Here is a 16,491-nt window from a genome sequence, read left to right as displayed (position 1 = left end):
GATGCAAATCACCTAAACTTTTGCATATGATAAGTTTGCAGGAAGAAAGCCTGGCTTGCTGCTTGACTCTACCCCTTCCCCCATTATCCTCTATGCATAACTTAAGGTATAAAAACTACTTTGGAAAATAAAGTGCCGGCCTTGTTCACCGAAACTTGGTCTCACCATGTCGTTCTTTCTCTTACCTTCTGGCTGAATTATTCAGCCTCTTTTCTCCACTGAATTTCCTCACTGAGCTATCCTTAATTCAGCCTCTTTTCTCCACTGAATTTCCTCACTGAGCTATCCTTATTTCAGCCTCTTTTCACCACTGAATTTCCTCACTGAGCTATCCTTATTTCAGCCTCTTTTCTCCACTGAATTTCTTCACTGAGCTATCCTCATTCTATTACTCTTTATATCCTTAATTAACGTTTAATTAAGCAGTTGTTTCCTGATCCTCGCCGACGCCGTCCCCGCTTCGAATACCCTGGATCAGCCGGGGCTGGTCCCCGGCATGGATAGATGGTAAAAACTGCCCAGATGGATATATTAGGCTAACACAAATTTTTTTTAAAAAGCGTGGGACAAGATTTTGCTATTAGACAAGGTAAAATTCAGGACAAAAAGCATTACAACAAGACAAAGAGAGCTACTTAAAGATAAAAAGGACAGGATAGAAGAAAAGCTTTCCATCCCATATTCTTTTAAGACTTTTAAATTTCTGATCCATTAGAATATACTACTTATTAAAAACTGCTTATTAAGAAGAGAGAAAAAAAAAAGGAAACCAGATTTACATAGGCGCTCCCGGAAGACGTCTGTCCATTTCCCCCAACTTGAACCTGAAAGGCTAGGAGATCAGGAGACGGAGTGGCTGCCGCCATCCTGCCACCTTGCGGAACACAAGCCGTCGGCCAACACCAGAGTGGGAGACAAAGGAGGAGAGCTCATAAACCCAGCCATGCCTAATTCCAGCCCACCTTCAAGCTTTTCACTGATGTGAACCAAGATGCTCATTTTCTACTTTTTAAAAATTCAGTAACAACTCAGTAGAAAGTATAGGGTTTTAGAAAAGTCAAAAAGGAGTCTTTCACTGTCCAGAGAAGGAGGCAGACACCATCTCACAGAGAGCATCTTAAAGATGGCAACAAATGGAAGTGAGAAAAACCCAGCCTGATTTCAGCTGGTGAGGCTGCTTCAGCCCCAACCGAGAGGGAGACAGAGGATAAGTCAGAGATTCTAGAGACCACGATGACCCCCCCTTCCCCACCATGCAGAGCGAGAAGGACCCTTGCCAAGTTACTGCTGGGGGCTAGAAAGTAAAAGCAGCTTTAGGGCCAAGCCCCTGCAGGATTAGAAACAGCTGAGGTAAAGAAACACTAGGACGTGGCCCCAGAGGACAGCCCAGCTGGGGAGCGAGGGGAAGGACTGAGAATTTCCTAGCGCACTGTGTAAACCCCATGGGGCCTGAGGCAGAGAGAAGGCCTAAGGTCCAGCGAGTAACCAAGACCGGCAGCTGTGCTTGCTGTTCTAAAGACTAAGATAGGAGATCTTATCTTAAGGGAAGACGTCTATACTAGCTAAAGTCATGTCTTTCCAAGAAAATCTGGTTTTTATTTTTTCTTTTACATTAGTAGTTACTTTAAGAGGGAAAAACAAAAAACAAAAAAACAGGTAACACGCCATCAAAAAATTGCTAATCTGTCTGGAAATTGCTAACCTGAAGGAAAGCACTTCTATCTGCAATAAGGTTAGGAAAATAAAGAGAATTAGAGTGCTCAAAGTTGGGGAGCCAGTGGGAAGGGGAAGATGAAGGGAGAGGAAAAGGGGGCAGAAAGTCCAGGGGCCTAGAGAAGGCGTCATTTCTGTCCACAGTCATAATCAGCTCTTCTTCCCTGACCCAAGAAATCTTTCCCAAGGATGAACTCCCATGGAACAGTATTTTAAAACCTCCATCTCTTCTTAATCTTTCAGTCTATCCCAATCATGAATCTTTTTACCACCCATCTCCACATACCACAGCCACAGGCCTGTGCACACATTCTAACTTAACAAGCCAGCCAGGACTCACCTCCTCTAAGAAGCTTTCCCAGAAGAATAACCACAGGCCAGGATGACCTGTGCTTTCTACTGGACCCGCGGGACTGTGGTTTGTAAAGTAATACCTTCAGAAATAGATTTGTAAAGTAATACCTTCAGAAATAGTTACTTTGTTTGAAGCCCACATACTTTTTGTCAAGAACTTTACTGCCAGAGAGAGAAATACAAACCGTAATATGCATTACAAAGGAATGAAAGTTTCATGGAATATTAACCAAAATAATGTCAACTGTGCTATAAAACATTCAGTTCAGTCGCTCAGTTGTGTCTGACTCTTTGCGACCCCATGAATCGCAGCACGCCAGGCCTCCCTGTCCATCACCAACTCCCAGAGTTCACTCAAACTCACGTCCATCAAGTCGGTGATGCCATCCAGCCATCTCATCCTCTGTCGTCCCCTTCTCCTCCTGCCCCCAATCCCTCCCAGCATCAGGGTCTTTTCCAATGAGTCAACTCTTTGCATGCGGTGGCCAAAGTACTGGAGTTTCAGCTTTAGCATCATTCCTTCCAAAGAAATCCCAGGGCTGATCTCCTTCAGAATGGACTGGTTGGATCTCCTTGCAGTCCAAGGGACTCTCAAGAGTCTTCTCCAACACCATAGTTCAAAAGCATCAATTCTTCGGCGCTCAGCCTTCTTCACAGTCCAACTCTCACATCCATACATGATCACAGGAAAAACCACAGCCTTGACTAGACGAACCTTTGTTGGCAAAGTAATGTCTCTGCTTTTGAATATGCTATCTAGGTTGGTCATAACTTTCCTTCCAAGGAGTAAGCGTCTTTTAATTTCATGGCTGCAGTCACCATCTGCAGTGATTTTGGAGCCCAGAAAAATAAAGTCTGACACTGTTTCCACTGTTTCCCCATCTATTTCCCATGAAGTGATGGGGCCAGATGCCATGATCTTCGTTTTCTGAATGTTGAGCTTTAAGCCAACTTTTTCACTCTCCTCTTTCACTTTCATCAAGAGGCTTTTTAGTCCCTCTTCACTTTCTGTCATAAGGGTGGTGTCATCTGCATATCTGAGGTTATTGATATTTCTCCCGGCAATCTTGATTCCAGCTTGTAACATTACTCCTTTTGAAATCCAGAAGCAGCAGAGGTGAAGGAAGGGAATGGCTGCTTCTCTGTGTTTTTCCTGAGAAGCTGTATAATAGAGTGGTTCCGAGCCTGTGCTTCAGAACCAGGAAAATCTGGGTGAAATCCCAGTTCTGCCCCTTACTGGTGGAATACCTTAGACTTAACAGCCTTAGGCCTCAGTTTCCTGGAAATCTGTATTAAAAGAACAGCTGCTCCCTCATAGGGTTTGTGACGATTAAGTCAGTCAATAAATATAAAGCCCTTAGAATAGGTATCTAATACCTACTGTTAGCTATTGCTATTATTATTAATATTCTCACTACTACTTAAGAATGAGAGATAGCAGTAGTCAGGTGCTCAAGGGCAAAAGAGAGAGCTTTAAAAACAGATGGAACTGGGCAGGACAGGCACAAAGGAAAGACCACGCCAGCAATGAGAAATATTCTCAGTAGCTCCCACGATGTGTTTCTAACGGCAGCTTTTTCACTCCAGGGATGAAGCTGAGGAAAAGCTAAAGAGGGATTGCAGAAACTACTGCCCCTCCCTAAAATAGACACAAACCGTTTTCATTAAACAAGGAGAAACAAAAGAAGTCATTCTAAGGGTCATTTAAATAGCAGTCTTCAGAGTAAAGTAAGCCAGAAAGAGAAAAATAAATATTGTATTTTAACGCATATATGTGGAGGCTAGAACAATGGTACAGATGAACCTATTTGCAAGGCAGGAATAGAGATGCAGACAGCGAACAGACACAGGACAGGCAGGGGATGGGATGAATTGGGAGACTGGGATTGACATGTACACACCACCATGTGTAAAATAGACAGCCAGTGGGAATCTGCTGTGCAGCACAGGGAGCTTAGCTGGGTGCTCTATGGTGACCTAGATGGGTGGGATGAGAAGTGGGAGTGGCAAGGAGAACCAAGGAGGAGGATATATGGATATATGGATATACATGTAGCTGACTCACTTTGCCGTACAGCAGAAACGAACAACACTGTAAAGCAACTGAATTCCAATAAATCAAAATTTTTTTAATTTTTAAAAATGAGAAAACAAAAGATATGGATTAATTTTAAAGTTAAGCGTTAGAAAAATTAACAAAAGCTGCTAAACTCTAAAACTGATAACCTCGATATATACACACTACTACATATAAAATAGGTAACTAATAAGGACCTACTGTACAGCACAGAGAACTCTACTCAACACTCTGGGATGACCTATATGGAAAAAGAATCTGAAAAAGAGTGGAATGTATGTGTATGTTTAAATGATTTCAGGCTTCCCAGTGGCACAGTGGTAAGGCAACCACCTGCCAATGTAGGAGACACAAGGGACATGGGTCCAAGCTGGGTGGGGAAGATCCCCTAGAGTCAGAAATGGCAACCTACTCCAGAATTCTTGCCTGGGAAATCTCATGGACAGAGGAGCCTGGCAGGCTGCAGTCCATGGGGCTGCAGAGTCAGACACGACTGAGCACCCAAATCCACACACATATGCGCATATCTTTTCCCATACTCTTCTCCATCACGGTGTATTACAGGATACTGAATGTAGTTCCCTGTGCTATACAGTAGGATCTTGTTTATCTATTTTGTATATAGCAGTTTGCATCCATTAATCCCGAACTTCTAATTTATCCCTCTTCCACTCCCACCTTTGATAAACACAAATTTGTTTTCTGCGTCTGTGAGTCTTTCTCTGTTTTGTTAATAAGTTTATTTGTACGACATTTTAGATTCTGCATATAATGAGCAGAGGATAAGATAGTTAAGACAGCATCAACAACTCAATGGACATGAATTTGAGCAGACTCCAGGAGATAGTAAGGGCTTCCCAGGTGGCACTCGTGGTAAAGAATCCACCTGCCAATGCAGGAGATACAAGAGATGTGGGTTCGATCCCTTAATCAAGAAGATCCCTTGGAGAAGGAAATGTCAACACACTCCAGTATTCTTACCTTGGAAATCCCATGGACCTAGGAGCCTGGCGGGCTACAGTCCATGGGGGTCACATGAGTCAAGACATGACTGAGTGATCGAGCACACACACACCAGAAGACAGTGAAGGACAAGGGAGGCTGGCATGCTGCAGTCCATGGAGCTGCAGAACTGGACACAACTTAGCAACTGAACTACAAGACAAGTGGTATCGTGTGGTATCTGTCGTCCTCTGTCTGACTGACTTTACGTAGTGTGATAATCTCTGATAATCTAGGTCCATCCATGTTGCTATAAATAACGTCATTTCATTCTTTTTTATGGCTGAGTAATATTCTATATATGTACCAAATCTTCTTTATTCATTCATCTGTTGATAGACATTTAGGGTTGTTTCCATGTCTTGGATACTGTAAATAGTGATGCTAAACACAAAAGCATGTATCTTTTCAAATTAGAGTTTTCTCTAGATATATACCCAGGAATGGGACTGCTAGATCTTATGGCAATTCTATTCCTAGCTTTATAAGGAACCTCCATACTGTTTTCCATAGTAGCTGCACCAATTTACATTCCCACCAATAGTGTAGGAGGGCAACCCATTTTCTTCTTTAACAAGCAAAAGAAGCATATGAAAACATCATTGGTGATCAAAAAAGAAAAAGTAAGTTAAAACCAAAAATGAGACACGACTTCACACTCACTATAATGGCTAAAATTAAAAACAATGTTAACACCAAGGACTGGCAAAGATATAGGACAACTATAATCCTCATATCCTGCTGACGACAGCACATAATTGGGTAACTAAGAGTTTGGTTGGGCTTCCCTAGTGGTCCGGTGGTTAGGAATCCACCTGCCAACACAGGGGACACAGATTTGATCCCTGGTCCAGGAAGATTCCACATGATGCAAGGCTACTAAGCCCAGGCTCCAGAGCCTACACTCTGGAGAAGCCATGGCAACCAGAAGCCTGTGTGCCATAACGAGCGAGTAGCCCCTGCTCTCAGCAGCTGGAGAAAACTCATGCACACCACAAAGACCCAGTGCAGCCAAAAATAAATAAAATTAAAAGTTTGGCTGTTTCTTATACAGGTAAATATATACTTACCAACACAGCCCAGCGATTCCACTCCTAGGTATTTGCCCAAAATAGAAATACATGTCCCAAGAAGACTAGAATACCAACACGCCCAGCAGCTTTACTGCAAATGGGCAAACACTCAAACGTTCAGCAAGTGAATGGATAAACAAATTCTGTGGAAATACTACAAACAATAAAAAGGAACAAACTACTCACACACTCATAGGTTTTATGCTGTAAGGGGCTGTACACAAACAATGCATACTGTAATGAGCCCATCTATGTGAAACTCTGTAACAGTCTAACCAGATCAGTATTCGTTTGGAGTAGGAGGTGGAGGTAGGGAGAAGAATCCAAAGAGGTACAGGGAAATTTCTGAAAAGAGGGAAATGTTCTATATCTTAATTGGGGTGGTGGTTACATTGATGTATATATTTTTTCAAAACTGATTTGACTTATACACTTAAATTGTGTAAATTGTATTGCATGTAAATTATACTCAATTAAAGCTGATTAAAAATTAAAGCTTTTGATATTTGCCATTATAATTTATAGCTGAAAATATTCTATTAAGAAATCTGAACATTGGCCTTAGGAAGCATCACTATGAACAAAGCTAGAAGAGGTGATGGAATTCCAGTTGAACTATTTCAAATCCTAAAAGATGATGCTGTGAAAGAGCTGCACTCAATATGCCAGCAAATTTGGAAAACTCAGCAGTGGCCACAGGACTGGAAAAGGTCAGTTTTCATTCCAGTCCCAAAGAAAGGCAATGCCAAAGAATGTTCAAACTATCGCACAATTGCACTCATCTCACACGCTAGCAAAGTAATGCTCAAAATTCTCCAAGCCAGGCTTCAACAGTACGTGAACTGTGAACTTCCAGATGTTCAGGCTGGATCTAGAAAAGGAAGAGGAACCAGAGATCAAATTGCCAACATCCACTGGATCATGGAAAAAGCAAGAGAGTTCCAAAAAAAATCTACTTTATTGATTACACCAAAGCCTTTGACTGTGTGGATCTCAATAAACTGTGGAAAATTCTTCAAGAGATGGGAATACCAGACCACCTGACCCGCCTCTTGAGAAATCTGTATGCAGGTCAAGATGCAACAGTTAGAACCGGACATGAAACAACGGACTGGTTCCAAATTGGGAAAGGAGGACGTCAAGGCTGTATATTGTCACCCTGCTTATTTAACTTCTATGCAGAGTACATCACGCGAAATGTCGGACTGGATGAAGCACAAGCTGGAATCAAGATTGCCGGGAGAAATATCAATAACCTCAGATATGCAGATGACACCACCCTTCTGACAGAAAGTGAAGAAGAACTAAAGAGCCTCTTGATGAAAGTGAAAGAGGAGAGTGAAAAAGTTGGCTTAAAACTCAACATTCAGAAAACTAAGATCATGGCATCCGGTCCCATCACTTCATGGCAAATAGATGGGGAAACAACAGAAACAGTGAGAGACTTCATTTTCTTAGGCTCCAAAATCACTGCAGATGGTAACTGCAGCCATGAAAGTAAAAGAGGCTTGCTCCTTGGAAGAAAAACTATGATCAACCTAAACAGTATCTTAAAAAGCAGAGACATTACTTTGCCAACAAAGGTCAATCTAGTTAAAGCTATGGTTTTTCCAGTGGTCATGTATGGATGTGAGAGTTGGACTATAAGGAAAGCTGAGCACTGAAGAATTGATGCTTTTGAACTGTGGTTTTGGAGGAGACTCTTGAGAGTCCCTTGGACTGTAAGGCGATCCAACCAGTCAATCCTAAGGGAAATCAGTCCCAAATATTCATTGGAAGGACTGATGCTGAAGCTGAAACTCCAACACTCTGGCCACCTGATGCGAAGAATTGACTCATTGGAAAAGACCCTGATGCTGGGGAAGACTGAAGACAGAAGGGGACGACAGAGGATGAGATGGTTGGATGGCATCACTGAAGTGATGGACATGAGTTTGAGCAAGCTGTGGGAATTGGTGATAGACAGGGAGGCCTGGCGTGCTGCAGTCCATGGGGTTGCAAAGAGTAAGACATGACTGAGCAACTATACTCAACATTTAGACTAACAAATTCCTATGCAAATGTGTATTTCAAATACATTTTTGGAATAAGATCCTAATTCTAGCATTTATTCAGCAAAAACTATGGTGCAACTTCTTTTTGAAGAAAAACATTTAACTCTAAAAAGTACATTCCATATTTACATGCTTTGAGATGATCACAGTTTAAATGTCAACCACTGTTTTACATACATACAATCATCCTAATACCAAGCAAATTTTTACAAATTAATTTACATTTCCTGTGACTGAAAGACATTTTTTTGCAGTCACAAAAATCACAAAATCATTATCTGATATTATATGCCTTTAAGAAAAGCAAACAAAACCCTACTTTCTGAGAACTCAATCATTTTATAGAATTCTGAAGAGAATCATCAGCATTACATTCTCAGATTAGTGGAAAGTCATCTCAAATTTTTTTCATGCATGATTAAAAACATTCTCTCAGTGACAGACACAAAATCAAGACAATTTCACTTGGATCATAAGCCTTTTGAGGTCATTAACAAGCTCAAGGCTGCATGAGAAAACCTAAAACAAGCAATCTTCCTAAACTAACGTTTTCCTCATCAAATACAAAACTCTGATATTATCACCAGAAAAGGCTGCTTCAAAAAAATATTTGGAGGGAGGTTCAAGAGGGAGGGAACATATGTACACTTATGGCTAATTCATGGTGATGTATGGCAGAAACCAACACAATATTGTAAAGCAATTATCCTTCAATTAAAAATAAATTAAGAAAAAAACCTAAACGAAAAAAAAAAATCAACAAACTGACAATCTGCAATTCATAGTACAATGAATAACTAACTGATGTTTCCTTTTCAATGCAACAAATCTTCACTACAGGAATAAATGGGGAAAAAAGAGAAAAGGAGGTCCCTGCTGTGTGTTATTGGAGAAGGCAATGGCACCCCACTCTAGTATTCTTGCCTGGAAAATCCCATGGACGGAGGAGCCTGGTAGGCTGCAGACCATGGGGTCGCGAAGAGTCGGACACGACTGAGCGACTTGACTTTCACTTTTCCCTTTCATGCATTGGAGAAGGAAATGGCAACCCACTCCAGTGTTCTTGCCTGGAGAATCCCAGGGACGGGGAGCCTGGTGGGCCGCCGTCTATGGGGCCACACAGAGTCGGACACGACTGAAGCGTCTTAGCAGCAGTAGCTGTGTGTTATGGGTTGAACTGTGTCCTCCTAGAAGCCCGATGTGGAAGTCCTAACCCCAGTACTTCAGAATGTCAGCTTATTTGGAGACAGAGTGCTTACAGAGGTCAGCAAGTTGAAGTGATGTCATTAGGTGGGTCCCCGTTCAGTATGTCCGGTGTCCTTATAAAAGGGGGAAATGTGGACACAGCTCGAGTTCATGCTCAGTTGGTAAATCGTGTCTGACTCTGCAGGGCTTCCCAGGTGGCACCCGTGGTAGAAGTAAGTTAGTGAAAGTTGCTCAGTTGTGTCTGACTCTTTGCAATCCCATGGACTATATACAGTCCCTGTAATTCTCCAGCCCAGAATACTGGAGTGGGTAGCCATTCCCTTCTCCAGGGGAGCTTCCCAACCCAGGGATCAAACCCAGGTCTCCCACATTGCAGGTGGATTTTTTACCAGTTGAGCCACAGGGAAGCCCAAGGCAAGTGATAAAGAACCCGCCTGCCAATGCAGGAGACACAAGAGATGTGAGTTCTCCTGGCTTGGGGAAAGAAGATCCTGTGGAGGAGGGCATGGCAAGCCACTCCAGTATTCTTGCCTGGAGAATTCCACGACAGAGGCAAGAATACTGGAGCAGGTTGCCATTTCCTTCTCCAGGGGATCTTCACAACCCAAGAATCAAACCCGCATCTCCTGCATTGACAGGTGGATTCTTTACTGCTGAGACACCAGGGAAGCCCCTGGACACAGAAACACACAAAAGAAAGACAATATAAAGAAACATAGGAAGAAGATGGCCATCTACAAGCCAAGGGGAGAGGCCTGGGAAAGCCTTCCCTCACAGCCCTTACAAGAAACCAACCTTGCTGGAACCCTGATGTTAGATTTCTAGCCTCCAGAAGTAAAACAGATTTCTGTTTTTTAAGCCACCCAGTTTGTGGTACTTTGTTACATCAGTCCCAGCAAACTAACATAACCCCATGGAAAGGCTCAACATCTATTCAGAGATGCTTATAAATGAATCACTGAGATACCTAGTACATTGAGAGGCATGCTGTGGCAACCAATTTAAAGAGTGTAAATATGCTCACCACGGCTGATTTTAAGCTACCAAGGCTTTAACAACCAGAAAGCAAGTTCCATGAGAACATAATTAATTAGCCAGTCTCCCAAGCCTCTACAAGCTAGATCTAACACAGACCAACGACACAGGCTTCAGCATCTAAGAGCTACAATCCCTTTTCCCAAGTGAGCTTTCTGAACCAGGGATCGAACAAACCAGGCCTCCTGCACTGCAGGCAGGTTCTTTACCCTCTGAGCTACCAAGGAAGCCCTTAATATCTACAGATTACGTCAATGTATAGCCAAGGTCAGAACCCCAACTGAAAACTGTAGGAGAACTTCATAAAGGCCTAAGACTGTGAAAATATGGGCTATTTTAGAAGACAGATGTGGACAAAACCCAGCGTACCACATAAGAATAACTTAATAATGGTAAAAAAAAGAAAAAGAAAACAAGCAGTAAATGAAAAAAAGAGCTAACACTTACTGAACACTTCCTATGTTCTATGTACTGTTTTAAACCATTACTTGTATTAACTAACTTCATCACCACTACTACTTTATGAAAAAGTTCTATTATAATATACCTGTTTTGAATAAGGAAACAGAGCCAAATAGAGGTTAACAAGATCCATAGCTTTAAAAAAAAAACAAAAAACGGGAAGCTAAGATGCTAAGATTCACACACAGGCTGTTTGGCTCCAGACTCAACACTCAGACCATGGTCCTATGCCATCTCTCACTGTATATGACATGTTTAGAACATGACCATCAGCATAGAGCAACCAGAGAGAGGGACAAGGGACCAGACAGGAGAAAGTGCGCCATATTCCTGGCCTCATGTTACCTTACACAAGCAATGGGTTTGCAACTCAAATGGGGTCTTTGCAATTCATGGACTATACATGGAATTCTCCAGGCCAGAATACTGGAGTGGGTAGCCTTTCCCTTCTCCAGGGGATCTTCCCAACCCAGGGATCGAACCCAGGTCTCCCACGTTGCAGGCAGATTCTTTACCAGCTGAGCCACAAGGAAAGCCCAAGAATACTGGAGTGGGTAGCCTATCCCTTGTCTAACGGATCTCCCTGACCCAGGAATTGAACCAGGGTCTCCTGCATTGCAGGCAGATTCTTTACCAACTGAGCTATCAGGGAAGCCCATTGCAACTCAAACTCTGGTAAAATCAATTAATTTAACCTTTTTGCATAACTTGTTGCTTAAAAATGTCGAATCAGTAGACGAGTATGCAAGTGAAAACTAAAACTCTCTATAAAACAACATCACTATCTCCTTACTTATGTATAAAAAATAAGGTTTAGACACAAGTAAGGATTGCCGAGCAGGCAAAAAGCACCTGTCCCCTCTCAGAAGCAATCAGCACAGCCCAGAGCCTCTGAGAAGGAATGCCGGAGAACACACACATTCCCTAAGCCACAAAGAGAATTCTGGAAGATGAGGCTGGCACTCACTAAGCTTCTGAAACAAAGGCAGCACCAAGTAGGAAAAGTCAAAGTTTTCTACTTTTAAAGTTGGAGGGAAGACATCCACAAACACTTCACATCATCACGGCCCCCGGGGATGAATGAATCCCATGACTATTTCCAACTTTAGCCAGTAATTAACTCTGGAATTGTTCTTTTTTAAAAAAATCCTTTTCATCTATGTATCTGCAGAGCATTGTGAAATACCAGCACTTTGACAAAGGCAGTGTATGGGACAACGGCGGGACTGAAAAAAACACATGTCCCCTTTGTCAGTACAGAGGGGAAGACAGAGAGAAGGAAACAAGCAAACAAGAAGCCTGAGGGAAGCGTCTCTCCTTTCAGGGGCATATAATTTACTGTACACAGGGCCCTGGAAGTAACCTAAGGACGCCCTTTCCTCAGCAGCTGCGGGAAAATGACAGAACGCGTTGAGAGGCTAAGTTCTGTGTCTCGGTAGCAATAAGTAGGCGGAAAGGAGGCAGAATATGACAATCAACCTGTAGACCAGGCTGTTCCCACGGTTTTCCAGTAGGTAGAAGAAATAGGATTTTATTCTGTATGGGTGAGCAATCAATTGTCTTACTCAATTTAATCACCCACAGGTAAATTCTGTGGTCTCTGGGGGTTGATAGTTAAAAGTTACATAAAAGACTGCCAAGTATCCTTACCTACAAGGTAACTTATACATCAGTGACTGCCTGACTTAGCAAGTAGGAATTGCTCAGCCTTAAAAGGACAGTAATCATTTTATCAAGTGCTTCCAAACTACTAATATTTCAGTCAGAAGCCAGCTAGTTTTTACATTCCCACTTGTAAAAGTTACGTCGATGTCAAGAGTATTAAACAACTGTCAGCTAGTTTGAAAAAGGAAGCAAAAGAAACTGGGCATTCAAGGAAGGAAGGCAATGGTTTGACTTCATTCTGTAACCATCTACCAATTAACAAAAAATTCTTTAAAGCTACAAGCCACAGGAAGTAAAATAGTTTGCATGACTACCCAGTACCCACACATAATGGTAGCGTATAACTCTTCTATTAATATGTAACAAATTGCTAAAAACTTAGCGGCTTAAAACAACATACATTTCTTACCTCAGTTCTGTAGGTCAAATTCCAACACTGACCTCACTGGGCTGAAATCAAGGTATCAACAGGGCTGAGCTCCTTTCTGACGGCTCAAGGAGAGAATCTGATTCCTTGCCCTTTCCGGTTGCTAGAGGCAGTCTACGTTTCATGGCTCCTGGCCTCTTCCTCCATCCTCTAAGAAATCTGAGTGGGTCAAACACTCACATCGTATCACTCTGACTTTTCTGCCTCCTTGTCCACATTTAAAGGACTCTGGTGATTCACTGGGCCCACCTGCCGAATCTAGGGTCCTCTCCCTACCTTAAAGTCAGCTGAGGAGCAATTTTAACCTCCCTTTGTCATTTAACCTCACATACTCACAGATCCAGATCCTGGATTTGGGACACCGTATCTTTGGAGATAGACAAATAGATACATGTAAGCATACCATGCTACTTGGTAGCTACTAGACCACCGGCACCTGTTTCCTCATATACAAATTTGTAATTTATAAATTATATAGTGATTACTATATAATAATAGTAATTACCACAAAGGGCTGTTGTGAAGATTATATGAGTTAATATGAGCAATGGTCACCAAATATACTTGGTATATACTAAGAGCTTTACCCAGTATTTTTTACAAACTCATATTTCATCTTTGTTTAAACTTTTCTCTCACTGTGGAATATATTTCCCCAACACCTGTCTAGTTAAGTGTTGTTTATCCTTCTAGGCACTCTCTTGCATGAAGCTCCCCCTACACTGCAAAAAACTGCATTTGTCTAATATAGCAGTTACTACTCATATGTAGCCACTGAGCACTTGCAATGTGGCTGGTTGGAACTAAGATGTGCTGGAAGTGTATAATACATACTGTACTTTGAAAATTTTGTAAAAAGTAATGTAAAGATTTAATACAGAAAGCAGAATATAACAGAGCTGTATATTGAAATGACATTTTGGATATACTGAATTTAAAAAGTGAATTATTAAAAATTAATTGCATCTATTTCTTTTAGCTTTTTAATGTGGCTGCTGGAAAATTTTTAATTACATATGTGACTTAAATTGTATTTCTACCAAGCAGTTCAGTTCAATCGCTCAGTCGTGTCCGACTCTTTGTGACCCCACAAACTGCAGCACAGCAGGCCTCCCTGTCCATCACCAACTCCTGGAGTCCACCCAAACCCATGTTCATCGAGTCAATGACGCCATCCAACCATCTCATCCTCTGTCATCCCCTTCTCCTCCTGCCCTCAAACTTTCCCAGCATCAGGATCTTTTCCAATGAGTCAGCTCTTCGCATCAGGTGGCCAAAGTATTGGAGTTTCAGCTTCAGCAGCAGTCCTTCCAAAGAACACCCAGGACTGATTTCCTTTAGGATGGTCTGGTTCGATCTCCTTGCAGTCCAAGGGACTCTCAAGAGTCTTCTCCAACACCCCAGTTCAAAAGCATCAATTCTTCTGTGCTCAGCTTTCTTCACAGTCCAACTCTCAAATCCATACATGACCACTGAAAAACCATAGCCTTGACTAGACGAACCTTTGTTGGCAAAGTAATGTCTATGCTTTTTAATATGCTGTCTAGGTTGGTCATAACTGTCCTTCCAAGGAGCGCTGGTTCACAAAGAATTACCCTCACCCTCTCATGTACTCTCTTAGTATTTAGTTTGCTTTCCTATCACACACACTGTATAATCTGCTTTGTACTGCAGTGATTTGCACATATGCTGGCTTTTCAAACAGACTGGTAGCCTTTAACAGGCAAGGGCTTCCCTGGTGGCTTAGAATGGTAAACAATGTGGGAGACCCAGGCTCGATCTCTGGATTGGGAAGATCCCCTGGAGAAGGGAATGGCGACCCACACCAGTATTCTTGCCTGAAGAATTTCATGGACAGAGGAGCCTGGCAAGCTACAGTCCACGGGTCGCAAAGAGTCGGTCACGACTGAGCTACTAACACACACACACAAGGGACAAAGGTCATGGATCTTCTAATCTCAAGACGATCCATGGTAAATGCACAATAAACGTTTGTGAAGCTGAATGGAAAAGGAAGCATTATTTAGCTAATGTGTTTTGTCTACATTGTTTAATTTATTGTTAACTGGAATGACCAGAAGTCAATCTGTCTTTGATGCAACTTTTTCTTGGGTTAAAGGACTGATTAGGATATAAGCAAATAGAAAAAGTTTCATACTGGAGCCTATTATACAGAGTGAAGTAAGACAGAAAGAAAAACACCAATACAGTATACTAACACATATATATGGAATTTAGAAAGATGGTAATGATAACCCTATTGCAAGACAGCAAAAGAGACATAGATGTATAGAACAGTCTTTTGGACTCTGTGGGAGAAGGCGAGGGTGGGATGATATGAAAGAATAGCACTGAAACATGTATATTATCATATGTGAAACAGATTGCCAGTCCAGATTCGATGCATGAGACAGGGTGCTCGGGGCTGGTGCACTGGGAGGACCCTGAGGGATGGATGGGGAGGGAGGTGGGAGGGGGGTTCAGGATGGGGAACACATGTACACCCGTGGCTGATTCATGTCAATGTATGGCAAAAACCACTACAATACTGTAAAGTAATTAGCCTCCAACTAAAATAAATAAATTAAAAAAAAAGAAGTTTCATAAAACAATTCTTAGCTTATCACATACAACACACCCATCTATCTTTGACTCTACACTACTGTACTTCATTTTCTTTCTAAGTGGTAACTGTAACCCACGAAATTGTCTTCACAGTCCACCAATGACTTGTGACCACAGTTCAAAAAGCACCTCCTTGATGTGGCAGGTGCAGGCCTCCCCAGGGACACAAACCATCTTAAAGATGTCAGGTGATACTCAGCCCTCCCCTGGTCTCAATGGCCCCACCAGGTAAGGACTAACCCTGTGGTGGGCCATGGTTCAACATGCAGATCCACTGATCACGCATTCTTCTCCCCAGCAGCCTTCCTGTTAGGGCTGGGGCAATCCAGAACACAATCTAGTACAGCGTGTTCAGTGCCCATGTCCACTCCCAAGAGGTGGAGACCCCAGCTCAGCCTGGCCAAAAAGAGCTCATCAGAGCTGAAGGTACAAAGTAAGAGAAAGCGCTCACGATGGTGCTGAGGAAAAGAGTCCTAAGAACTCATCAAGAGTTCTCTGAGCTCCTATCGTGTGCGGGGCTCCCAAACAAGCTTGTAGAAATGCCATCAAGCTCAGTATTACGTATATTAAATCAAATTAGTGTTGCTGTTGCCACTTAGTCCTGTCCAACTCTTTGTCACCCCATGGATGGTAGCCGACAAGGCTCTCCTGCCCATGGGAACAGAGTCTTGTCCTGGTAGTTGGAAGTCTTATGGTTGACTATTTTGAGGTTACGGAATGGATGTCAACCAATATGTTATTTTGTTTTTTACCTCTGACCCAGTTGCCAGTTACCCTTCATCAAGCAGCAGATCTCCA

The 16,491-nt window shown here is 42.3% G+C and overlaps 1 protein-coding gene across 7 annotated transcripts in view; it reads right to left on the bottom strand.

The window, feature by feature from the left end:
• MSH3 (mutS homolog 3) overlaps positions 1–16,491 on the bottom strand; it is a 183,182-nt gene that overhangs the window by 141,469 nt on the left and 25,222 nt on the right. Inside the window, exon 1 of one of the 7 annotated variants that reach the window (XM_086412797.1) lies at positions 780–881. The exons of the other annotated variants lie outside the window; for them this stretch is intronic. Coding sequence (XP_086268923.1) covers positions 780–808 — 29 coding nt within the window. The 5' untranslated portion in view covers positions 809–881. Of the gene's footprint in view, positions 1–779; positions 882–16,491 lie in introns of those variants that run through there. 7 annotated transcript variants of the gene reach the window in all.

This window comes from Bos grunniens, chromosome 7, assembly GCF_055505025.1.
Source record: "Bos grunniens cultivar Pamir isolate PY7600 chromosome 7, Bosgru_T2T1.0, whole genome shotgun sequence".
Taxonomy (NCBI): domain Eukaryota; kingdom Metazoa; phylum Chordata; class Mammalia; order Artiodactyla; family Bovidae; genus Bos; species Bos grunniens.
The sequence above is the reverse complement of the archived record's forward strand: the minus strand, read 5'-3'. Positions and strand labels throughout refer to the sequence as shown.